At 42.9% G+C, this 27,243-nt stretch overlaps 1 protein-coding gene across 2 annotated transcripts; it reads right to left on the bottom strand.

The window, feature by feature from the left end:
• Nucleotides 1–1,851: 1,851 nt before the first annotated feature.
• fhl3a (four and a half LIM domains 3a) lies at nucleotides 1,852–27,243 on the bottom strand. 2 transcript variants are annotated; one of them, XM_027001590.3, is made up of 6 exons: nucleotides 27,066–27,243; nucleotides 7,568–7,747; nucleotides 6,519–6,693; nucleotides 4,880–5,049; nucleotides 4,196–4,382; nucleotides 1,852–4,105 (listed from the first exon to the last, which is right to left on the bottom strand). In XM_027001590.3, exons 2-6 carry the CDS (start codon nucleotides 7,721–7,723, stop codon nucleotides 3,954–3,956), a joined length of 840 nt encoding a protein of 279 aa, XP_026857391.1. In that variant the 5' UTR covers nucleotides 7,724–7,747; nucleotides 27,066–27,243; the 3' UTR covers nucleotides 1,852–3,953. The 2 variants fall into 2 exon arrangements, with proteins under 2 accessions (XP_026857391.1, XP_081552268.1); XM_081696142.1 differs by lacking the exon at nucleotides 27,066–27,243 and adding an exon at nucleotides 6,848–6,887 and having other exon boundaries at nucleotides 7,568–7,699.

Below are 27,243 nucleotides of genomic sequence, written 5' to 3'. Positions count from 1 at the left end.
GAATCATTTCCTCTTTACAGCATTTCTGGTAGTGCTGTAGGCAGACTTACTCTAAATGAATTGTGTAATACTTCTGTTTCCATGTTGGATGTTGGAAAATCCACTCGAATCAGCAAATAGTGCTGTATGCTCCAAAATGGTTCCAAAATCACTCTTTCTAATCTGACATATATTTGAAGTCCACCATTGTCATAAGAATGTAATCACATAATGCAAAGAGTGTAATACACTACAAAAAATGTTATGCACAACTTTACAGGCACACACACTTTATATTCACAACTGAAAGCACAAACAAAAAAGTTTTGAGTTAATAGAGAACCTAAGTTAAGCAGGAACATGTGCATGTTTCTTCTCCTGGGAGCTATGGTGTGTCGCATACACACACACACACACACACACACACACACACACACACACACACACACACACACACACACCTTATACACTAACTGCTGCTTCTATAGCCATGACTTCTTCGCTACCAAAACGTTCACTTACTTTCCAATCATGATTTTTTAAAATTCCAGTATCATCTTACATCTGCAGGTTATTTGGACCTATTCAGACCGTGCAACTTTTGACACACACACATACACAAGAACATATGCACACGTGCCCCCCAGAACCCCCCCCCCCCCCCCCATACACACACATTCTGTGTACATTGTGGATTTTCTTCAGCGCCCACTCACATTCAGCTTCCAATCCCATCCTCCTTATCCTCACCGGTTCAGTCTTTTTCCCATAAACTCCAGGGCAGTGTTTGCGTATGTGTGTAACTGACCCCCAGTGGCATGGACCAGCTCCAGATGCTTCTATCAGCCCCCACCCCAGCCAAAACCTCTCCCACACACTCCTGCTCCGTCCACCAGCAGCCCTCCGGCCCTCCTCCTCCTGCTACTTTTCCATTGCCTTTTTTGGTGAAAATGCTCAAAGAGAGGATGGGAGAAAGACCCTCCTCTCAGAGGGCCGATTAGTTCTGTCTGCGCCTTTATGAGTCCCCACGTCTCATCAAGGTGATGAAAGAGCACACTCAGAAAACATGCACATTCACATGCCCACACACTCTAACAAATCTTTGATGATGATCTAAACAGCATATCTGAAGACACTGTGGCAGACCTTGCATTTCCTGTTCCTTCTGTGGCAGAAGACTAAAAATCAGTGGGGCAGTCTCAATAAGGAAAAGAAGTGGTACGCTTTAAAATACATATTTTTACAGGAATTATTTTCCTACACTTTATCAGCATTTCCAGTTGATGTGGACTGCCCACTTTAAATCTTGGAGATATTTCCTCCTACATAGCTTGTCTCACAGCCTAATCTACCACACCTGACCAGGTTAGTCACAGTCTTCAGGAGCAGGTGAGTAATACAAAGGTGGGGGAAATTATGGTTGGAAACAGAATCTACTGTACTGCTAGATCTTTAGAAGCAGGATTCATCGACATTTATTCTTAACACTTTTTAAGTGAAACTCTTTTGCAGATCAGGAAATTCTGCCCCGATTCATTTTACTGGTTAAGTAAACTGGGTTAGAAACAATTTCAGTTGTCTCACAATTTAAATATGAACTGATATATTTAATAAATATTAATGTGCTAATGAGATTGGCACAAAATATTTATAATAATATTCAGTAAATTCCTTAAACAACTGCCAACATAAACCCACTGAACTAAATTATTACTACAAGCATAATCTACATGGAGCTACAAAATGACTGAGTTTCCCTCCCATCAAATATGCTTTGTGTCTCAGAATGTTATTTGACTGGCTCTTTCAGACAGTAAGTAGAACTGGATTCTTTCATAAAATATTTATTAACAAATAACATCAGCAAGCATCTTTCGATCTCAACGCGTTTTTCTTTTATTACTCTAACCAAACCCCCAATCTAAATCTCCATTACAGTTTTCAAAAAAGCATTATCTAACTCTGACTAGCCAGCATCAAAGCTCAAGAGAATACATATTATTTGGAAACGTTTTAATTGTGAAATTAGTCAAATGATAGAACAATAACCAATTAAAGATGTGAAAAGAAATAAAGCATGAGCACAGCCTGCATACCATCCTGCTAGCATGGACACTTAGCATCTATGGCTCACAATAAAAAAAATGTAAAGTACATAAGATACAGAGTAGAGGTATAGCAAATACTGGGTAGAGGTATAGCAAGCAGTCCAGGATTAGGGAGTGGTTTTTCTTGTTTATATACAGTGCATGCATGCTGTGGTTTTTTTTTGTTTTGTTTTTTTTTTAACTCTCTGACTACTGTCTGTGCACAAGATATGCTTAATTCCAGCTATAGTGCAAATGCTATAATGTTTTCTCTAAAACACAGTTGCAAACTTCATTTCCCAAATTTTGCAAGAAGTGACTTTTTGTTGTTCTAAATACATGTCTTTGGAATACTCCATTAGAGCATCAAATGTACTCTGACATAAGATACCACTTGTTTAGTAACAATATAGTGAAAGATATGAGCAAACATGGCACCCGAAGTGCTCACTGATTACAGTATTTGGTTGCATTTTACATTATATCACTGCCATTACAGTGTAACTAAAACAGCAATTTCAGTTTAATAAACTGAGTAATAAAGTGTAACAATACATACATAACATAAAGGAAGACAATATCAATGTGTACATTGTAACTACAGAGAGAGAACATGTATTAATACATTCTTACAAATTGTTACCCAGCATATTATACCACAATCAACTGTGTAGTTACACTGTTACAGTGATGGCTGAAAGTGTAAAGCAGCATTCAAACACTCACCCCAGGTTTTTATCAAATCATCACGTTTGTCTTTTAAAGTCTAACTTCTACTACTGGTTGCATCCAAATAAATTTACCAATGTCTGTTTCCTGCTGCTGCTACCTTTGTCCAAAGCCATAAAAGTCTTTGAAGTCTCTGAAACATTTTAGAAAGTGGTATATCTTGTAATCTGATTGCACAGCCAGCCAAGCAAGATTTATGATGGAATCCACTTGAGAATTTTATGGGCTATAACCACTCACTGTTAATTGCTCTAACCAGTCGTGTTTGACTGGGTGGAGCTTTCCACTGTGCTGTTTCCATACTAAAAGTTTTCTCTTGCTGTTTCGATATTAAAATATTTTTCTTACTGTTTCCATATTAAAAGCTATTGCTTTTCAAGCCCTCTTTGGATAAAGGCAACCTACAGGGTGAGAAGTACCGGGTAGTTCTTCTCAGGCACTGCTTCAACAGTGCAAAATGAGCATTGCTGAGTTTGCATATTCTGTCTGTAGATAAGAGTCCCCTAGAGGGCCAAATAGAACAAGATGAGCTCATCTCTACCACACCAATGTCAGAACTACACCAGCCAGCTGGGAAATCTACAAGGAAGAAGTTAAAATAAGTTTAACACTTAGCACTCGCAGATGAACTTGATGTTTTTTGGCTGGTGGATTGAAAAAAAAAAGACCTGTAACAACAGTAATTGGCTATGAATAAAATCTAAAAGGAAATTGCCAAAAGTTAAAAATTATTTTTAAAAAGGCTTAAAACACCTGAAAGGTAAGTAACACTTACTCGTAAGGCAGAATTCTCCATAGATTTACTATTTCTAAGCCTGGTCTTGCATGGACCTTTAGGGAGCTGTATTGCTTTACTGCAAACAGAGAACTGCCTACAAAAACATATTTATCTGAGCAAAAATGTGATGCAGCACGTGCCTCCAGCATGCTGTATGTGTGTTTGTGCCTGTCCAGGTTGAGTATCAAATGCAGATCAGACAGCTGTGCTGTATTCATAGTGGTTCTTGCTGAGCAGGATCAGAATGGGTGAAAGCTCTGGGGATTCTGGGAGTTTAGGAGGGTGGAGGCATGCATGCATGCATGCGTGTGTGTGTGTGGGGGGGGGGGGGGTGTCTGTGAGCGACTGGCAGAATGGGGAGAAGAGTGTAAACAGAGGCTCTATAGTTTGCCGTTGCAATCCCGGCAGAGGATCTCGTCTCTCTCCGGGAAGAAGCCAGCTCCCACGAGTGATACGGAGCATCGGCTGCACATGAAGCACGTCTGGTGCCACTGACGCTCCTCGAATGAGATGTACTTCCCTCCACCGAAACCTGAGAAGGCACATGTGCATGAACTGAGCAGTCAGAAACATGGGCGATCAGGCTTGGCTTGTGCATGCGGCTGGAAGCCACTCCCCCTACCTGTAATTGGCTTGCTACAGGCCTCGCATTTCTTGGCATAGAGGTTGCCAAAGCACTTGAGGCAGTATGGCCTGTCATCTCGTGAGGTGAAGTGCTGGCCAGCCAGCTGGGCCTTACAGCCTGTACACAAGAAGCACTCCTTATGCCAGGGCTCATCACGGTAGGTCACACCACCTTTGCTCAAGATCTGGAAGAAAGAGACTCTATAAATGCCAAACATATTGTGGAAATTATGATGAGAGCTTTTCATCAGCAATATGAAAATAATCTCAAAATACAATATGAAAATGATCTCTTGGTGGATCTGTCCACTAACAGAAAAGACCCAAAGAGCTGGGAAGAGTTCCAGTTCAAGATGGAAAGTTAAATATATCACAGGACTGCTAAATCCTAAATAAAACAACTTTAAGCCACATCTTCTTGGAGAGTGTAGTAAGTTATTTAATTTATGTATCTTATGTAGTTGTTCACAGCCATGCTGGTTTCAGCAAATCTGCTTTGGCCAGTTATGAAAGTGACACTCCATGTCAGTGAGTGACCAATAGCATGGTCAGCGGTAGGCAGCAGGCTGCTGGAATGGTATCACAGTCCAGGACTGGGGAAGCGATCTGGCTTTGGGCCAATTAGGACAACCCGGGGAAGCGGCCTGGAGCCAGGGAGCTAGCGTAGAGAGCCGCACCAGACCTGTTTGCAGCGGGTGCAGCGAGGGGCAAACTTGTTCTCATAGCAGGGCACGCAGTAGTGGTCATCTTTATCTGGGATGAAGGACTTGGAGCCAATAGGCTGTTCACAGCTGCTGCAAATGAAACAGCCCTCATGCCATGTGGAGCCACCATACTCCAGTTTCCTGGTGCCTGAGTGAGAGAGAGAAGACACAGAGAGAGAGAACTGAGAGTGTGAGCCAGTGATCCTGCACCAAGACTAGATGTGATGGAATAATAATCAGTGTACGAAGATAAGCCATGTGTCTCTCACAATAAACATAATTTTATCTTCACTACAAAATGGCATCATGACCTAGATCCAAATGTAAATTCACAAGAAGCAAATGCTCTTTAAAATATCTTTATCTGTGATCACACAGGACTTAATTTTCAGTTTAAATATATATTTAATTTAAATTAATTGAACTTCATTTCAAATAGAATTTCAATTTTCTACTTTAGATTTTATTATATATATTAAGGGAAAACAAGGCAATCTAGGGATGGTGTAATGGTCAGACATCATTAAGGTCAATAATGACCTTGAAAGTGCGCTAGTTCACAAGTTCTACAGATCAAAAGGCCAGCTGGCAACATCCTCATGGAGGCCACATTAAAGGATCAGTGTAGCTTTACTCTGCAAATGGGAGATAGAGCATGTAATCCTCAGTCTTTTTGAAGAAATATTCTGTTACAGCTACTCTATCCCATTCAAGACTCCACAGAGACAGACATAATTTCTTAGCACCAAACACTTGGGGTGAAATTCATCACAGAAAAGAGAGCATATTTCTATATGCAAAGTGTTCAAGTGAATTTCTGTATTACAGAGTCAGAGAACTATTGTTTTAGACTTGTTGACTCCACATCACAATCAGAGGCCCTGACCACTAACTATGTGTTTTTCTCCAGAAGGAAAGCCTTGGTTTAGGACAGCAGAGACAAATCATGCTGTGTTGGATCAAAGCGATCCTTTTCACTGTCTGCTTTCCAGATTATTACTACAGAATATTTAAAAGTGAATGACCTGCTTTTGTGAGGGTCATGTCATGTCATGAACAAAATGCCTATTTACTCATGGACTCCACTGCTGTTTTATGCCTCTTTGGCTGGATCATGGAGTCCCGCTGAAATAGTTTACAGACTTTCTTCCCCTGTCATCAGAAGCTTGGCAGACTGCCACGCATACGGATTTGGCTAAGAGACACCTAGATCAGCAACCTGGCAATTACTCTGTCACATCGAGCCTTGGTGCTGATTGTTTACCTCTCCCATTGCTCTGTTTCTTTCTTTCTTTTCTCTTGCTTTCTCTCTCTGTCTCTCTCTCTATCATCCTTGGAGCAAAGTCATTGTGCTGAAAACTTTTGTTTCTCCACATTCTCAATCTATTCAATGGCTATTTCAAGCTTGTGACAGTAATGTTACCTCCATGCCTGTGGTCATGAATGTTACCTCTCTGCCTGTGGTCATGAGCATCTGTCTCTTCTAGGCACAGGGGGAGGATTTAGAGCCAAACTAATTCAGCAAGAGAAGGAGCGCACTGGGTGAGCCTGACACGAGACACAGTCATGACATGACTCATGTCTGCGGAGGTAATGCTGGGCCAAGGGCCTCCCTACCAGGCATGACGGTCTTGTCACAGGCCACACATTTGGAGGAGAACTCGTTGCAGTAGCAGTCATTGCAGAGCAGGGCGTCATCCTGGCTAGTGAAGGGCTCATCAGCCAGTGAGCGGTCACAGCGGAAACAACGGAAGCAGTGCTCGTGGTAGTGTCTGTCTTCATAGAACAGCTCCTACAAGCGCACACGCACACACACACACACACACGCACGCACGCACACATACACGCACACATACACACATAGTTAGCTTTTGCCCTGGCTCTGATAACAGCCTGTAATACATCTGCACTGCATGCATGGACGTTAGTTAACTACTTCTACCTACTGGAATAGTTTGAAGATCCGGAAGGCAGCTTAGCAGGGGCCTTAGACAGCACAGCAAACCTGAGTTTTATAATTGCTAATACAACTGATACTAGTGTGAAATACCGAAATATACCAAAATTTGCATTTCCTCTTCTAATCAAAGACATATCTGATTAAAACATCAGACGATGAGAAAATCTACTGTACATGTTTGACTTTAATGGACCTCTGTGTGTGTGGGTTTGCATGTTTGGGTGTATCTGTATGGTGGTGCTTCTGAACTCCTCGTGTAATATATACAGGCAGAGAAAGTGTCATTTATCACTTGCATGCTGCAAAGCCAACACAAATGTAGCATTAATTTATTGTCTTCTGTTCTTCAGTGTCAGTAACTCACCTATTGGTGAGATCTGAAGCCACCACAACCATACAGTCATTTCGTGGCCAGCCCTACTGCCCTTAATGAGCTCCTTTGGCTGTTTACACTCTTTATTTGAAGGGGATTAAACTTGCCCTTCACAGTTACTTTCATCTGCTGTAGCACGACCTAACGTTTTACACATTGTGGGTTTGACTAAATTTAATTGAAAATGTGTTTTAGTTGTGTAAAATGCAGCATGATCCATGTCTGGCCCATGTTTGGATGTTGTTGTGCCGTTACGGAGTTTCCATTTGTGTCGGTGTCCTGCTTGGAAATGCAAATTAGCAGCTCGTCTTCATTTTGTTGCTGGGACCTCACCCTGGCATCATGTCCAATGAGTTCCTTGCACTCGTCGCAGGTGTTGGCAAACAGGCTGTCGTAACAGGGAATGCAGTAGGGGTTGGCCTCCGCCTGAATGTACTTCCTCCCATACAGGGATTCTTTGCAGTTGTCGCAGTCAAAGCGCTCGCTCATGTTGCCCTGGTCGGCCGAATGTCTCTAACACACACACACACACACACACGCGCACACACACACACACACACACGCACACACACACCATTAAGTACCAGTGTGTCACAGAACAAGTCAAAGAGAGGCAAGGAAAAAGAAGAGCGAGTGATAGACACAAGGAGATAGCGGTCTAATAAACACACAGCCCATGAACTCTCCTAGCTGTGGGACACAAGGTCAGAGAAAGACACTGAGCTTGTTGCCAAGGGAACTGCCACTCAGAATACATCCACAAACACATGCAACTGCAGTGTTGAATTAATGGAAATATACAGCAATATGAAGGGAAAATCACCCTCAAGACTCAAGAGCTAAATGAATGACCACGCAGCAGACAGGACAAATGATTCTCTGCCACACCTATAAATATTTATAAGAGAAACATTTATGGAGGGGATGTACAGACCACCTATAGAGAGTGTAGGCAAGAAGGAACAGGGTGTGTGTGTGTCTGTGGTGGCAGGATGAATAGAGGTACAGTTGTACAAAACTGAGTGTTCTGACTGTTTTGTTTTTTTTTTAATTAAAACTCGTCCCACACTCTTTTATTTACATAGCATATTTTACACACATAAATCGGTCTTGTATCCCATATACCACAAACACTTGTCACAAGTTCATATTGTTACAGCCTTGCAGCAATGTGATCAGGTTGCCAACACATCATAAGGGAGCTAGAGGGCAGGCACGTTTGCAGGAATGTGCTCCTTGGGCAAGGCTAAGCCAGAATATCTGTTCCTAGCAGCCAGTAATAATAATCATCACACGTGCAATTAAAGTAATGGAGCAGTCCTCAAGCACTGTTTGCGCTGCCTGTCTTACACAGGCCCAGAGGGAGAGCGCAATCACTGGCTGGAGGATAAAAGCGAGACACAGCTTCTCCTGTTTCCTCTTGCCTCCTCCTTGGTTGACAAAAAAGGCCCAAGCGAATGTGGGTGTGAGGAGTTCGGATAAAAGGAGCTCATCCCTCCTCCAGCTCCATAAATAATAAACTGACATGCCTCCGCTAGAGTGACACCACTTACCCTCTCCGGAGAGGCACTCTAAGCGCTCCTTCACGCTGCATCTGCTCATAAATTAGGGAGTGCTCGTATTATCGGCTCCCGCGGCCTCGGGCCGCCCCAGTCTCGCATCATTAGAGATCTGCTAATGAAGGAATCCAAGACTACTGCCGCAGGGCCTTTCATCTTCTGTTACATGCTACGGCAGGCTCCCAGCACACCCAATGTGGCATGTGCTGCCTGCATTAGCCACTATAATAACTGTTTGTACAAGAACAGATATTCATAAGCCGACAGGATCGCTGATGAGTTCAGAGGCAGCTTTAGAGTACCTGGGATTTGACCAAACAGCCATCTGCATCAATCATGGTGACTCACTGCAGCTTGAAATTGTCTTGCACTTACTGGCTAAGTGTGTGGTTGACTGGACATTGCCTGATCAGGTGGGCTAACCTTATAGTTCCATAGCTGCAGGTCTTCAGGAAAATGAACCACCATCTTATTAAAATAGACAGTTCAAATGTTGTACAACTTCTAAAGGTACTAAAGGTATTTTCCTTGAAACTAGCATGACATGTATTTCCTGTAATGTAGTATTAAACCTCCATAAAACATTTTCTCTAGCATTCAGATAAGTTTAAAATACTTTGGATTTTTTTTGGTCAAATGCTTGGTTTTAGTTACACCCAGGCCTATAGGAGGTACCAAAAATGTACCTCCTATAGACTCTACAAGGCATTAATTCCAGAGCATAATTCTTCCATTGTCTATAATATCAAGTACTTTACAAAACATTCCTCCAAGCCTTTAAACTAATCTGAATCCTGAATAACGTATGTATTTGAGGTTTAATACCATAGCACTTCTTTAACTTGTACGTGCTGTACCTGTAGAGAACAGATTGTTGAATCATCTGTGATGCTTAGCTGGATTCAGGGCACTTAGCAACAGACTGCCCCTTTAAACGACACATGCATCTAGAGAAGAAGTAGATTTTAGTGAGAGTAACTTCCCTGAAAACATCACTGAGGATTACAGGACTTAAGAATTAAGAATTAAGGAGTCCAACACAAGCCTGCTCCTAACCCAAAGCTTGATACATATATAAGTGTTTTACCAAGGGTGAGGATTATTATTATTGTTGCACTCTGGCAAGCATTTAAAACACTGCACAGGCCAAAAAGCAACACAAGCATGAGGAACACAAGGCAGTGCATGATTTAGTTCTCAGACAGGGTAGGATGATGTCATCACTGACCCTGGGTCAAAGCATGATTGAACCCAGAAGCTGGGAACATGAAATAACCCCTTTGCCTTCACTTGAAAGACTCGGAATGGCTTTGCTTAGAGGGAATGATTCTCACCAGCCCAGCAGCACTTCAGCTGAGGCATGGCTGGCACACCACATGTGGCAGTGACATGAACACATGGATAAGCCCTAATTTTACTCTTGAAAAAAGTACCATGAAGACCTATGTTATGCTTCTATACACTGCCTCTAGGAGAAGTCTTCCTAAGGCCATATACAACCGCTTCTCAGTGGTTTTCTAAACCTGAAAATTGAATTTTTAGGGACCCTTTAAGAGCACATACACTTCATTGGTGACTAAGATGGATCAGCTTGTGGTTAAATACCAAAACTCTGAGTGCAGAAGTCCCTGGGGGATAAGGATGTTTAACTTCCTGTGTAAAACCTATGACCAACAATTCTGGAGAGGATGTTTTTTGAGATAAAGTCATTGGCACATACAAGACTGCCAGTATAAACCATGATCATATAAACATCATGTTGACCCTGGTGAATGACACTGAGATAAGGGTGAGAATAATAATGAAATGAATAATAATAAATAATGAAACTTAAAATAATCTTAACTAACACTGTATCTAATGTTCTGCTACCGCCACATAAAGGACAAGTCTGTGAGATTCCTTCGGAAGGCCGGGGTCATGATGGCATGTTTGGGAAGTTCAGGAGTCGCAGTGGGGTGGGGGGGCAGCTTGGCATGTTAACCCGCTCCCAAATCCTGCTGCAGACACATAGACAGCAGCACTAATCCTCCCACATCACGCTCAGGTTAGGCTTAAGCAGGCCGTCTGTACTTCCCACTGGGAAACATGCCCCTGCTCTTCCGGCCCCTGGGGCTGACAAGGCTTCTGTCTGTCAATCGTAACGAGAGACAATGCGTTCCACATCACTGATGATGGCTGTATTACCTTTAAACTTTAGTGACAGCTGAAAATGGTAGCACTGATATATAAAATGTAGTGATCTTCAATCCCTTATCCATTAGTAAATCATGGTATACTCTAGGTGTGGCTAATAAAGTGATGAGTGAACACATACACAAGCACAAACATGAGTGCAGTTATAAGGTAAGTGTTTCAAATAAAGTGACTGCCAATTGTGTGCATGTTCTTTTCATATCTAATATGATTCCTGGATTCCAAGACAACCACAGAAACTTAAGCTATTGATGTGCATATTGCTCTCTTGTTTCACACAATAAGAGGGTACAGAGAGCAGAACCCAGACAAACTAGACAAAGAAGACTGCAAGATTCTAGAAGAATCCCTTGCTGTGCTTTAAATCAAACCTTGCGAAAGGCTGCATTTAAGTAAACACACACAAGCACACTGTGATCAGTCTACTGTCTGCAGGCCATCCAAACAGACCAAAGCTCCCTGTATGATTTATAGAAAGGAGAAAACACAGCAGAAATGTAGTGTGTATCATATAAGGCCCAGGAAGCCACATTGAAATTAGCATCCAAAGATGAAATCACAGTAAGAGCAGTTAATTTGTGCAATACGAATTAAATGAAGCGTAAGATCAGTTTATTCAGATTTCATTTTGGATTTCATCTGCCAAAGGTATGTGCATGTGGGACGCTGCCACCACTACTCTCAGTTTTAAAGTGGGCCAGTGAAAGGATATGTCCACAAACTGGGACCATGCATCTGCTGGGTTTTGTGTCTTTATTGTCCCATAGGTTATTCTCACAGTATTACACTACCCTGGGATCACTCATTTCAGATCTGTTTAAAGATCAAAGGCTTTTTTGTGCAGCATGTAACACATTATTAAAGCAAAAACACTCAAGCATACACTGCACAAAACGTGCTCTGCATTTTCGTGTGCTCTTCCCGACCTTCTGATGAATCACTTGATTTCTGCACAGCCTCTACATGCAGCAAGCTGGATGATCCTTTTTCTGAGGTCAAACAAGCCTGACGGAAAAGAGTACAGGTGCTAAAGATGAGGAGATGACAGATTCCAGGGACAAGATCAGGATACTGTCTGCCTGACAAGACTCCTGTGCCGTATTGCTGACGTCTCAAAATACTTTATCGCTAAAAACCACATGGTGAAAAGTGAAGACGCTGTATGCGTGTACTTGCTGTTCCCTCTGGCGCTAGCTCTCGCTTCATCAGATAAGGCCAGACATTCAGAAAAAAAGAGGAAAGTGAGGGAGAGAATTAGTTTTATCAGAGGAAATGAGGAGGAGGTGATAACGACATAAAAACAGATCCGAATGCTCACACTAGCACATTCAAAACATTGTCTCCACCAAACTGCTGTAACACAGCCTACAGGGAGTTTTCGTTCTGACCGATTTCTAAAATGGCTGAGAAACATCCATGGTTTTCCTTCCCTCTCCCACTAAAAAACCGCGAGGAACCTCACGCCACACGGGACCTGCTCTGTCTGCTCCAGTGAGGCCGTATCATGGCCATGCATGGAAGGAGAAGAGCCCAGGCCTTGGTGTTTACCTTTCAGCACTGACACTGAGCTGGGGTTTGGACACTGTTAGTAAACAGTGACTGTTTTTCAGTCTAACTCTGACCTCAGAGCTGTCATCTCTCACATTTGTCTTTCATGCAGAGGACAGAAGTGTCTACCTGCAAACTGTATTCAGACTTGCACAGCTGCGGGAAAGTCTAGCTGTCTGGCCAGCACGCCAAATCTTTGTGTGTGTGCAGTACTGAATTTACTAATATTTTTCTATCTTTTTGTTTCTTTGAATATATAAATATATATGTCTCAAGTAGAATGGGAAAGCATTATATTTATTTATACAGTAGTAAAATGTTATTGAAAAAGCACACATAGCATGTAAGAGACAGAAAATAGCCTGGAAGCACATCATCTTTCAGGACATGCATTTTGAAGTAGACAATTTTCAAAATGTGTACTTAAGCACAACTGATGAAGGCTTTGTCTCATTACATTTTTACTCAATTGCTACTCCCACTCTAACATAAGTAGCACTTGACAACATCTGGTTTGAGGCAACCGTTTAACACCATCAGCAGAAGCAAAAAAAAGCTGCAGCTGTAGTCGGCATACACTGCTAAACACGGTGTGCTGGTGCATACATCACACCAGACAACAGGAAAACAATGCATGGGAAAGCGAACATATACTTGTTGAACCTCCTAGGGTCTCACTCCATAAACAGTTCTCTAACACAACAACAACATTGAGTTCATTAGGTTTGTTGACAAAAGGTGCAGGTGTTCCTGCCTGGCTGAACAGGGTGGGCTCTACACTGAGGCCTTGACTCTCTGCTGTTTTAGCATTTGTGGGATCAGGGATGGGCAGAGGAACAGACGTATACAAGGTGCAACCTGTCATTCCCCTGAGCCCAAAAACACAGCCTTCTGCTACTGGGAGAGGCACAGATCACTCTACTGGAGGTAAACCTCATAAACATCAAGGACCTGAAATGGGTACTTGTCGCGGGGGCTGTTATTGCCAGCTGTGTAATTTGTCATTGTCCTGGCTTTTAACCAGAGGAGAGGTGGAAAGGTATGCCCCACACAGTGTTCCACCAGACCGCAGGCCTTGAAGCACCATGTTGGGCAGCTCCTCCAGGCTATGAGAGATCTGTGAGATGTCATTCCATGGAGACGCCTTTGCCCCCTCTTTAAAGGGCCTGGAATTAATCCTCCTTTCCTGCTTTCCGTCGGTGCCCCCTGACCCTGTGTAGCTCTAGCTCTACTTCAACGCAGAGAGCTGCTGTAACTGTGACATTTTGCTGTGTCAGTGTGCTGAATAAGCCAATGCTGCAGTGAATGCTGCTGTGAACGGTCAATATGCTGAAAATTAATTATCAACCAACTGCCCTCTAGAATCTTGAAAACCTCACGGAAACAATGCTGATGGCCTTTTAGAGTTTGTTTCACCATTTTGAACCCTGATTCAAAGTGACATGACTGTACCTTATCATATTTTGGTGTGACAGAGTAGTGTGCATCAGTCTTCTAGCAAGTATTAGATGAGCTAGCAGTGTGTGTTGTAGAAGACTTTACTCTTGCTTCAGAGGAGGCTTACATTTTACACAGGCATTTGCAGACCTTTTCAAGAGCAGCGGTGGACCAAAAAAAAAGAGAAAAAAATGACTTAAAACAAGAAGAAAAAAATATGTTCAAGATCACCATCATGTGAAAGCTTAGTGTAAATGATCTCGCTTTAAAAAACACAACGCATATCTGACAGGAAGGGCAGAACTTTATCTCAGAATACGGTGTGCAACACTGTCTAAATGTGCATTTTATATTATTGCTGACTGGATAAATATTTGAGAAATCTGACACTTGGCAGCCTTAGGAAGCCATGGCTAGGATCTGTTCTGCCTTTTGCTGTGTGAGCTCACTGGTTACGCCCCACTCCATTCCAAATGAACATGTGCATATGGAGCAGAGCAGCACCAGTGGCTCTCAACAAATCTTTCTTCCTAACAAGTCCTGCTACTACCAAGGTCAGTCAAGCAACTGAAAACAGACAGTTTTATGTTATATTTATAGCTGTAGAGATGGTCAAAAGAAGTCTTGCCTACCTATTTCTCTGTGCAGAGAGCAAAAATACCATACATTACAATTTCACATCTGGTTTCCATTGACAGAAATATGCAGCGGGCTGCAGTATGCCAGACGAGCTTTGGGAGAGTCGTTGCCTGGAGAATGCAGAGAAGGTCGTCTTTTTCTACACTTTGCTGTGATATTTGCCGGTGAGGGCTTAGCCGGCCGAGGGAATGCAGAAAGAGAGGTGGGAAGGACATGAAGAGAGGGGAGAAGATGGTGAGCTGAGCAGCCAAGCTGGGGAGGACCTGCTGAGGTGTTGGAAGGAATGCAGAAGACAGCAGCCAAGTGGCAGGATGGTTCTGCGTCTGCAGTCCCAGAAGGACAGTGTGTCCAGAGGCCACCATGGAACCTCACGACAGATCACGAGTGTGTTATTCCACCCAGAATAAACAAACACGATCCTAATCCCAGGAGCCTGATCTCTCCTCCCTTTCCCACTGACCATACAGAGCAAATTTATGACCAAACATGGCCATTGTCATCACTATCCTTCCTTTGTCATGAGCCCACTGCAACAGGATAGGTCTGTGCTTTCATCTGTAACAACTACAACATAGCCCACTGCCATGGAGCCTAATGAGGCTGGTTCTCAAGCTCTAGCAGTGTTCTCTTTGCGCTAATGCACCTCGTGCAGGTCTTGATGAGCTCATGAGGGTCAGGTATGTTATAGCTGGGGAACTGTGACACAGACCTCCATGAGGTGGTGCACCTCCAACTGTGGTGCATTTGCTGCAAAATTCCACAACACCAATGGGTTTACGTGGTCCACAAAGAAAGAAAAGTAAGACAGTGATATGGCACCTACTTTTTGGCACTGTTGCCCTTGATGAAGTGCAAATGTCATCATTCAAATGACCCACAGCTTGAGTGAATATCAGCCTTTGAGATACTAAGAGATAGAAACCTTTGAGAGAGGGAACCTTTGACCCAAGCACCCTTTAGCTGGAAAATACAACATCGTGCAATAACTATGCCTTTATTACTGAGATGTTACCAAAGCCCAAATGACAGTGATGGTGACCTGAACAGCCAGCACATCTGCTGTAAGAGATTCTGGAGACTCGTTACAGTTCCAGCGTGAAAGTTTCCAGTAGAGCCCATTGAACTGAGCACTTCAGGGGTCTGGCAGTGCTATGCATCCAATGTCTGGAGCCATCCCTCTTAAACGCTGAACAGAAAATAAGTACATGGTGTAGTGGTCTGGCAAACCTGATGTGGCCTTTGTACACCATTTCCTCGAGCAAAGGGTAGGTTTCTAAATTTGAGTGGTGGTTCACTATATAATATGTGAAAGAGACTTTTGACCTAAGAGCACTTGACTTGATCGTTTGCTTATTGGTATTACTAGTAGAATCATGCTTGAACAAATATATACAGAGTATTTCAAGGAGGAAGAAAAATAAATTGTAATATGAGAAATTAATAATTATTGCAATGGGCTGAGTGAATATCTGGGCTTAAGCCCAGCTTTTAGGGGTGACAATGACCGTAAGCCCAGCTTGACAGCAGTGGCCTGTATGAATTACATGTTTATACTGATAAAACAACAGCATAATTGTAGGGTCCAAATTCACCCACCCAGTTAAGAACCCTGGGAATGACTTCAAGAGCAACATCCCTCTCTGCAGCTGAAATCTAAGAGAATACCCCCCCCCCCCACCTTTATACCAATGGGCAGTATCAGTAGCATTAAATCATTATTAACTCACTCTTAGCCACAGCCAAAACTGCTTACTGTTCTACTATTGCTTGAAATAAGTGCAGTCAGTTTAGTTGTTTCTGCCAGACATAACAACTTTGCAAGGTGACCGAGAATGGCCCGTTATGTCTAAATCCCCAAGGCCATGGGTATGGAGGGTTGCTCTACCAACTAATATGAAGAAAGCTAAAATTTGTTGAAGCAATGAGAATGTCTTTTTTTTTTTTTTTTTTTTTTTTTTAACTGTAAACCTAACTATAGGATTCCTTATCCTCATAATGTATCGCCTGAGTCATTTAAATTCATGCATACCCAAAGGCTTTATTCCAACCCTAACATTCTTCCCTACCTAAGACTGTAGAAACAGAAATGAAATACTGGGTCAGTGAAAGTAAGGCTAACATGCCTTGCATGACATCTCTAGGCAAAGCAACTGATCCACTTGCTTGGATAAGACACAATAGAGAGCGACATCGGCAGTCTGCCTAACTCTGCTAATTTCAAAAGCCACAGCACTAAGTCTGAGCCACAAGGAGCATGTTGCTAATTTGTGCTGGAATCAGTGGCTACTCCCAGATGGGCTCAGTGTGGATTCTGATGCATAAGCACTAATTCGGGACGCCCAGTGGATCGGAGCCGAAATGGAGGTGCAGTGGTCGCTTGCTCAGCGATTTTCCCATCTGATGATGGCCACACACAATCACACCACAACTGCAAGCAATTACCCTTGACATATGGCTGCTGGTAAAGGCTGTGGGTATGGCAATGACTGACCTTTGGGTTAATGCACCAGAGCTGTGGTAAACCTGCTTATGCTACTTTATCATCATCCCACTTTCTCTCTCTCCTTCCCTCTCTCTGTCTCTCTCTCAGACTTGATGACTCTTGTCTTTTCCATTAATGTTCGTATTGGTTCAGGAAGCAGAGACTCTCTCTAAGCATGGCAAAGGTGAGGTGACAGAAGGACAAAAGATCACACATGCCAGAAAATGTGAAGGAATGCTGCAAAATAGGAAGTGACTGGGGATAAATAACCATTACATGCCATTTGCAGTATTTTCTGCTTCTTTTTTCTTTCAGGTTTATGACTCTTCTCCTTGCTAACATGTAAACAGTGCCCTGATCCTATGTGCATGAAAAAGTGTAGCAGTGATTGCAGCTCTGAGAGGTCAGTGCAACATGTAGACATAATTTCACAAGAAACTACCCCCCCCAACACACACACACAGAGATTAGTTTCCATTACAACCTTAAGTAATAAAAAGGCCCCAAGATCTTTAAATTTATTTTAAGATTAAGGAAGTAAACAAAGCAATCAATCAATAAATAAAATAAAGTATCCACTAACAATACGAGGCAAGATTCCATTTGAGTAGAAGGCATGATGCCTGGATGTAAATTATATTGTTCTGTTACGGAACAAAGGATTGAATAAAAATTGTCCCAGAGTTCTTTTTACTTGACATGAGTGCTCGTTCCTTTTTTATAGTAATAAGCACATGGTGGATATTATCCTTTGACCTGCTGTTTTGAAGTGGGCCCCAAAACAGGTTGGCTTCCTGCTGGATAGTGACCTTGGGACATCTGCAGAACAAGCTCCAGGTCTGTAGAAGCACTCTAATCACATAGGCCTTAAACACACTATGCTGTACATTACACAGCAAAACTAATCTCAAGTTAAACCAAAGGCCTGCATGTACTATCACTGGCCTTAACAGTGGAAACATATGTTGAGCTGGTCTGCTTCCTGTGTGTGTCGGCAAACTATAGCTATCTCACACCATGCGACAAGCATGAAAACAAGCCCACACAGTGCCAGATGGGCAGCCTGCTCTTCATGTTCCGTACCGAAGCGCTCACATACAGGCGGAGAGAGGAAAACGGATAACACCGACACTCACACACACACACACACACTCGTCACTGGGTTCAAAGCCACCAAAATAAACAGAATGCCGGCAGCAGCAGTAGATCTGGGACACAATGGAGAAGTTGTTGAGGAAGAGCTGACGCTACAAGCAGCTGCCTGCACTGCTGACCCAACCCCCCCACCCCTTTATCTCCCTCTGTGGTGGTGTTCCAGTGAGTCATGCAGGAAAACACACAGCACTCTTGATTTATTACCAATTAGCTTCATTTGATCCATTCAGTCACAAACATGGTTCAACACACCCCCCCCACCCCCCCAGTGGGACAACCAGATGATTGTTGACACTGAGACATAGGTCAAAAATGCCCATAAATGTCCAAATTAATCAAATAAATTCATAGTAATTCCCATTGCAGTCCAAAGTGTTTGTCTCCATGGCTACCCAAGCCGTGCTAGGCGGCCCACTATTTTCTTTATAAATCACACAGTGAGGCATGTGCTACCTTACTGTAAGGGGCTTCCACTGAGTCCAGTAGCTGCACATATCTACAATCGAAGACCAGCTTTCTCATAATCACACAGCCTTTACATAAATTCTCACACCATTATAGAACTACTGTCACATCCAAGCACTGTGAACCTGGAATGTGAGTCTACATATGGATTTTGTGGGGCTACAAATCAGTGGTAGGGTTGAAAAAGTTGGCAAAAGAGAAGGCCTGTAAAATCTTGCGTCCATCAAATATTGTTATGTTTCTTTCACTAAGCCATGATGACTGTATTCAGAAATGTCAGCTAATCATGGCTCTAAACACATTATTGATTTACATTAACGAATCAACCAGACTGTTACAAACTACTGAGGATGCATATTTGCACACATGCAGATACAGCAACCTTAGGAACAAACATTTCTTGTGGTGGACAGTCAAGGGAAAGCCCAAGTGGAGTTGTCTTCCATGGTCTTCTGCTCTGGGCTCAAACATGTCTCGTATGTCTTGCATGCTCAACTATTACGAATGTCAGTGGACCCATACCAAGCTCACCAACTTCACTCATCCCCTTTGTTTCCTGCCTGGTTTTTCTCTCACATTCAGAGGAGGCATGGGGGGAAATGTCACGTGCAGAAAAATGAGCCCCAGGGAAAAGGCCCTCACGTGCTCATTTTATCACAAGGCCAGATACATCCTGATAAATTGCCAGAAACTAAGGAAGCGTGCATGTGAATTCAGACAGCCATGGGGGTCAGCTCCTAGACCCCCCTACTCTCCCCCCATGTTGCAACAGGGAGCATGCAGCAGGCTTTGAGGAGCGGAAGGCAGGCCGTGTGGCTGGAGCAGGCACCCTTCAGAGGTGTCTATAAATCAATCCTCCATGGCCCCCAACCCCCCTTTAACTTCCCCATCGTTCTGCAGCGTTAAGATGCAGAGGCATGCGTGTGCCAGCAAGCGCATGAGACGTTACCTCATAGACACAGAAGCCTGGCTCCTGCTGCCACTGCCTATGGCTGCTCCTGGCTCTGACTCCACCCCATTGGCATCTCTGCATGCTCCTTCTCTGCCCTCATGCTATACTCCTTAAGCAATGACTAACAAAGGGTAGCCTTTGTCTCCGTGGAGACGTTCTGTGTTTACCTTAAGTAAGACAGTCACTCTACTAAAGTGCTTTAGGGTTGGTCAGTGTTAATGTCAGTCTCACTACTACAGACTAAAGGGGTGTGCTTTTTCAAGGGGCCTGAATTTAGTTCACCAAAATGTATCAAATAGCAGAAAAATATCAGTCACATGTGATGACTTTTATAACGCATGAATGGGAAAGCTCCTTTGCATAGCTCTTGGTTTTCTGAGTTTTTGACTTTGCAAAGGAAGAGAAGCTGCAATCCATCATGTCGTTATCTCTCTGGGTCACATGGTACACTCTTTATCATGCAGCAATGCAAAACACCATTTGTCTTTGGCGCCTAATTCATTGCTGGTGATAAAATGCAAAGTCCCTTTTTTGTCTGAATAAACATTGCGTGTGGGTAGCTTGGTAAACACAGATAACGAGGGTAAATTATGTAGATGTCCAATCAGATGTGGCTATCTTACTGCTAATCAAACTCAAATACCCTTTCTCCAAAGTCACTGTAAATCTATGATACTGCCTTAAAATAGTCAGAAAGCCCACCTCAGACATATTTGTTCCAGTCCCTTTTATCAATCCCAACCCCATGTCTGCAGATTCCACATACAATCCAGGAATGAAATGGATAACAACGGAGATTCCCTTTTAACAAAATGTAGGCTAGTCTGTGACGCCGCTTATTTTTTTCCACTTATTACAACAAACCTTGCAGAAAAACGGAGTGCAGTGTAGCATTTTGCAGTGAAAGCAGATTAAGAGTGGAGCAGTTCACCAAAGACAAATGAACATACAGGCAGCCAGACAACCAAAAGCCAGACAGAAAGGCAGTTGTCTGAAGTAGCAACTGCTGCCACGTTCTCCAAAAGGCTTTCTGAAACTAATCCTCCAAAAGTACACATGTAGTCATACACAGATACCGATCCTTTGTTTCAGTGGCAGACCTACTGCATGGAAGAACTAGTGTAACTTTGATGAGAGTGGAAACTATAAGTATATTACCAAAAATCTGTTGAGTTCTTCACACCTGTTTTGCACATAGGACAGTATTTAATTACAGCAGTATTAACAGTATTAATAAATATTAATAAGTATATCACTGCACACTATGACAAATCTGGCATTGGCATACTGTTCTGCCTGCCTAGTCTTTTCGAACTCTCAAGTTTGGTCCTCAGTGCTCAAAATGCACAAAATCTTTGTTTGCACTGCTATAAAGATGTTGAAAGATTTCTTGGCTTGTGACAGCACAGTCACATTAGCCTTTGACATGTAATAATGACAGGAGGAGGAAGGAGGACAAAGGGCAACGTCTCCCTCGCAAGCACCTCCTCAAGCGTCATGGCATCAGTGCTTGTCCAGCCAGATCACTGGGAAGTAGATCACAGCAGCGTCCTGGACTTACCTCCTCTGCTCCCAGCCCTTAAAGGTAATTGTTAATTGGGCATGATATGCTATCGCTGGTCTAGAGGGTAACCTTTGGGGACATATTTTGCTTTAGCTTTCTCTTGATAACCACGCGCATGACTTAATGCAGCGACTGCTGTAGGAAGCCATGTCAACAGTGACCCATTGCTTAGGAAACGGTGCCAGCATCTGCCCAACAGTGTCTCTCTCCTTTTTACTCATCCCCTTATAGCCTCTCCTGTCCTGGCACAGAGATGTGTAAAGACCTCTTGAAAACACTCGTCCAGGCCTTCTGGTCTAAATCAGCTTCATCCTCTACCAGCCGCCATCCTTTTATAGGCTCCCCACCGACAATTTCTCCCTTTTATGGGCTCCTGTGAGGAGAGCAGCCAGGGCTGCAGACAGCAAAAGAGTCCTGGCAAGGTGTTCTGACAAAGGAGGAAACATCTACCTCCACCCTATCTCCCCTCCACGGATCACTGCCATCCTCCAAAGCCCTTTTTGTTGGTGCCAACCTGTACCTAGAAGGTGCCAATAAACATTGGTCATCGTGTATATTGGAGAAGAGGGTGTTGGAGAACAGCCTTGCTGTTTATGGTCTAGCAGCCACTGCCCAGCCAACACCTCATTCCTCATGGCACGGCTGGCTTGTCTCAGCCTGCTGCTTTTGAAGGGAGTTCATCACATCCTGAGCTAGGCCTCTGCGCAGAGTGCATGACAGCCGAGGTGCACGTTCCCACTGTCGGCTCACAACCAGTACTCAGAATGCGCAAAAAGGATTCTGGAGAGTTTACTTAACAAAGAAGAACACACTTGCGCACAGCTGTACACCAAATAAACATTGATGAAAATTCAACAGGGATGAGAGTCAAAAACAGTAAAGTATCCAAGTGAACAGCTTATAGTGTGTTCCTTTGACACACACACTGTAGGTCAGCTGGGGTGAACCAATCCATTGTGCATAACTGAAGATTATAACAGGCTGTCTGCTGTTAAAGTCTAGGTTTGTTTAGGGCTCCAGAAATAACAAAACTGAGGCATATGTTAAGATGTGCAACTACGCATGCACGCACGTGCACACACACACACACACACACACACACACACACACACACACACTCACAAAATGGAAACATGTGTGGTGTTTCTCCGATTACGTCTCATCTCCCATGATGTCACAGTCATTTGCTCTCATGCCATACAGTGGAGGCTAATTAAGTGTTGGGAAGTAATCAGTACTAATAATCCAATTTTGGCACTCTCTTTAAATGTGTTCATGTGAGTGTGTGTTGAGTGGAAGACTTTTCATGACACCTAGCAGTGATGTCAGTACTGTGGAGCAAACAGTAGGCTCTGTGAGAGTGAATTACGTTCTCCTAAGACGTCATGCCTGTGATTACTGCATGTTAGTGCCTTGTTACACAATGGCAGTAGCTGCTACCATTGACGTCAGCTCCAAAACACAACACATTGGCCTAGATGCTTTTGGCAAACTGAACCGGCCAGTAAGCTGTCGGACATTTCTTAAAAGGCTCATCCCAATTATAGGGACTCAGATACAGATATCACTAGACCAACCCAACCACACAGACAGGAGGTGGACTGCATACCACTCACCAGTCACACCATTAAATACACCAGTACAAAGAGTGTCAAAGTGATGCGTTCATGGTGGTACATTAAAAATCAAGTATTTAGTGTCGAAAAGATATGACCCGTCTCCCTGCACATAATATATGCAACCAGTTACTTCAAATTCTCATTTATAGTTATTTTACAATGTAACATATTATCAATAGCACATTGGTAATCCTGCAGCAGTTTTGTACTGTACAGTCCCTATGGTTTTCCAACTCCTTTAAAACTCAATTATTATTTACTTTGGACATATTACAGCATTCTCAACCATTACCCACGTGTATCCCCCCCCCGAGACTCTAGGAAAATTTTACAGTCTACGTGACAGTGGGAACTGTGAGTGCCAAGCAGGCAAAGTCAGGGCCAATAGGGCGTGGCTCTCGCAGGGCGTGGCTCTCGCAGGGCGTGACCCTCACGGGACATGATGGCATATTCGCACGTTCCAGGCCTGCTCCTCTGACACAGCCACAGGAGGAACAGCATATAGATGTCTCGCTGTGTGTGACGGCATGTCTCACAACTCTGCTCTCACATCCACCCGAGCAGGCCTTGGTGAGGGCCAGCTCATGAGTCAGGGCCTGTGGCTGAGTGGCAGTGATCTCCACACATGTGCAGAGCACACTAGTATATCTGCATCTGATTCTGCCAGAGACGCAGTACAGCACTATATGAGTTTGCTGGCATATATTAGTCACTTCCATGTGCTTAAGAATAAAAGTGTGCATAGGAAATACAAGCATATATGGTTAGTAAGGCGCTCCACCAAGCTTAGGCCAGAGCACTGCATTGTGAGGTGAAGACACTGAAAGGCTTGCATTAACAAATTGTGCAAAACTGTAAGGAAAAGATGGAAAAATAAGCTTAATACAGACAGGAAGTGACAGAAGCAGCCAGTGTCCATTTGGACAGCAAAGCCCCCCGAGAGGAAGAGGGGCAGTGAGGGAGAAAGGGTAAACAAACAGGACAACAGTCAGCGAGACGGAGCGGCACAGTGCCTCCCACAGGGCCCAAATGAAAAGGATCTGATTGCAGCCTAATGACCTCCCCAGCCAGAGAGGAAGCCACCAGCCACTCAAAGAGCGGCAGCAGCAGCACCTGGAGCCCCCAGCGCAGCAAGCCTGAGGTCTCCATTCAACACCCGCACCAGGCCCCCAAATGGCAGACACGTGCACCCACGCCACTTCAGCCAAGAAGGGGGAAGCCTGAGGAGGAAAAGGCCTGAGGTAGGCCCAGCCGGTGGCATATGCCACGCCCAGTTCCTCTGCAGAATTTCATTACTTCCACTAGTCTGTAGTATTTCAACTTTAATATGCAAACTACACAGCATAAATAATAAGGATAAAAGGCAAGCATTCTTTTGGTTGATTCAAAGTCACATTCTGTTCTTTGACTGTTCTGTTTTTCACAACTGCTTCTGAATACATTTCATGTCTGAACTAACTTGTCCTTTATAACAAGTTGGGGTTTGCACTCATGTTCTATGGAATTTGCAAGAAAGCACCAAGGCAAGCTGGGAGCGAGTAAACATCAAGTGCAAGTAAGCACTTCTCTCCTTCAGCAGGAATGGAGAGGAACACCGTCAGTGCTATCAAACTCAGGTCCAGACCACATGCCAAGACTAGGGTCACGGCTACTGAGAAACCAAGGTAATTAAAAAAAGAAAAAAAAAGAAAAGAAAAAAAAAAAAGCAAATTTAAAATATCTTCAGGAACTTCCAAAAGTGAGCCTACATGTCCAACTCTGCTCTCCCTTTAGAATGACACTGTCAGTGGCAACGGTTCAGTGCCTGAGAAAGACTAACCTTAGAAAAACATGCAGCTCTGAAAGAATGTGACCGTAGCAAAGGCTCACCGGAGTCTCACAGCCTTGACCCAGCACAGAAGAAGGGGAGAGACAACACAAACAAATTCATGTTCAGCCTTTCGACGTCTGTCAGAACTCAAATACCAGACACTAAAATTACATGGGGGGGATGGTGGAGTGGAGATTTTAGACTTTTTGTCTCATTATCCCTGCATGAAAACAGCGAGAGGAGAAAACATAGGGTTCAACATTAAAATAACTGGCACCAAAACTTGAGACACTGTAATTTTTATATGGGAAGACCTGGTATGGCCAATCACTCAGAAGGAGAGAATATTTTAGTTCAAACTAGGAAGTCACCTTATACACTAATGAGTTATAACCTAATCAAATTCTACATGTGTAGAGATTAAATATCACGCCCAGATTTACTATATTCAATAACTGTTTAATCTTTTTCTCGGCTTTGCTCACCCTGTTATGATTGCAATTTAAACAGGCCTATCGGCTAATGGCTAGTCACATGGTGGCCATGTGTTTTAGTGCAATATCAGAATAGGAAATAATTTCAGAATACCTTGCTACTCCCAAAAAAGGACATCCCAGTTCATGGGCTACTGTTGTTTACTGCTCATGTATTGTAAACTCAAATTCACTTTCCTAAAAACGATTTTCTAGAACACTTTTTTTTGTTGTCATGAAAGACCTCCAAGTTAAGGAAATAACTAAATGAGGGTTTCCAGGTGGCTCTTTTTTTTCTAAGATTATAATGCAGATTCAGATTCAGTATGATATTTTAAACAGACACAACTACAAGCAAAAATTCCAAACCCAGACCAAAAAACTGAGAAAGCCTGCTTCACAAGTAGGGTTTCAGAGAGTAGTGGAAACTCCAGTCATTGTGAAGTCCATTATTCTGTATGAGATACACAGATGGCTCAGTAATTTTGTTGCATTTATACGAAAGATCTAAAACATAGTTTTAAAGAGGTGATTTACACTTGTTTCTCACGATTACTTCTAAGCTACCTCTTTACATATCCCTGAATGAACAAAGATTGCAATGAAATCTGACATCAGTTTCCTTGAATACAGTATAAATGCACATCTTAATAAAAAAATACTTCCCCCCATCCCATGCCAATACACACACATACACACACACATAAAGTGCTGTACCTCACACCAGTAAAACTTCCTTGTGAATGTGTTTACAGTGGGCTAACGACCAGCTGTGATGCTCACAGGATGCTCCTGGACAGCTTTCAATTAGGGGAGTTTGGCTAGAGGTTTGAAAAAAAAGAAGAAGAAACAAGCAGAAAGGCAGCACCTGTTCAATCTGTGCTCAGCTCCCTTTCACTTGGCTGCTGTGTTATGGACATTACTCATTTCCTCTGTGCACAAAGAAGCTTACTCAAGTGAAATGTCAACGTATTTAAATTGTAACAGTGTGAGATATGAAATGGGCATGTGAATCACTGAGGTGCAGCCTGTAGATACTTATGACTCATAAATGAGTTAATCAAATGAGCCTGTGCAATTCCAGGTGTGTCCTAATGAATCCTGTCCGATATGAAAGGAACACTTATCAATATGGCTGCCTGTACCACTTCCTTTGCTCTGAATTGGTCTGATCTTAATTTTGTATTTGCATGGTCAGTATGTACAATGGGATAGAAAGCTGCATCTGATAGAAACAGAGAAGTATGCAAAGAAGCAACAGTCTAGTTCTGAGTCTCTGATGTGAATGTTCTTATGACAGAACTAAAAAAAAATCATTACATGGTGAAAAACTATTCTATAAAAAGTGCATGGATACACTTTTAAAAGTTACTTAAAATAATGTGTGCAAAGTCTTAACATTAGAGTTAGGCCTAGGTATGCAGTGGTGAATTGTAAATGTTTTTAAGCTATCAGTATTCCATCCATCAGTATTACTCATCTTATAAAATATGTGCAAGCTGTGTGCCCTTGTCTCTTTTTTCTTTTGGATAAGAAATGTGTAGCCAGATTATTTATCAAGACGAAATTTCAACAGGTGCTGAGGGCGTCAGCATATTCTCAGATGAACTGAAATTCTATACAAACATCACCTTGGACTATAAGTATAAGGGGTTTGTTAAGAAAATAACTAAACTTGAAAGAATCGGGTCACTTGTCTCAGTGACATAGGTTACAAGACGGAAGATTTACTAAGTACCCGCCCCAAACTTGTCTACAAACCAGAAAAAAGTCCGAGTTAATGGAATATAGTATACATTACATATGTAGAATTAAACCAAGCTCATCTCTGGTTACCGAAGAAAAGATTAACATAAAAAATGGATTGTCAGTAACGTATTATATGGTGCGCTGAGGTAAAGTGGTCTAAGACAGAAAAGTAATTGCACTTACCTAGAAAAGTAGCGTAGTCTGCAAAGCCTAAAGATGGTACAACTTCACTATTCACACTCGAACATTAAAAAGTTGTTTCTTCTTTATTGCCTATTCCTGTTTCTCGGACGCACAGACGTATTGTGCTCTTTCCCCAAAGCCTAAACGAGAGTGATAGCGTTCAACAGCTCCATGCGCT

This window comes from Electrophorus electricus, chromosome 14, assembly GCF_041902795.1.
Source record: "Electrophorus electricus isolate QZ-2024a chromosome 14, ASM4190279v1, whole genome shotgun sequence".
NCBI classification, from domain to species: domain Eukaryota; kingdom Metazoa; phylum Chordata; class Actinopteri; order Gymnotiformes; family Gymnotidae; genus Electrophorus; species Electrophorus electricus.
The sequence above is the reverse complement of the archived record's forward strand: the minus strand, read 5'-3'. Positions and strand labels throughout refer to the sequence as shown.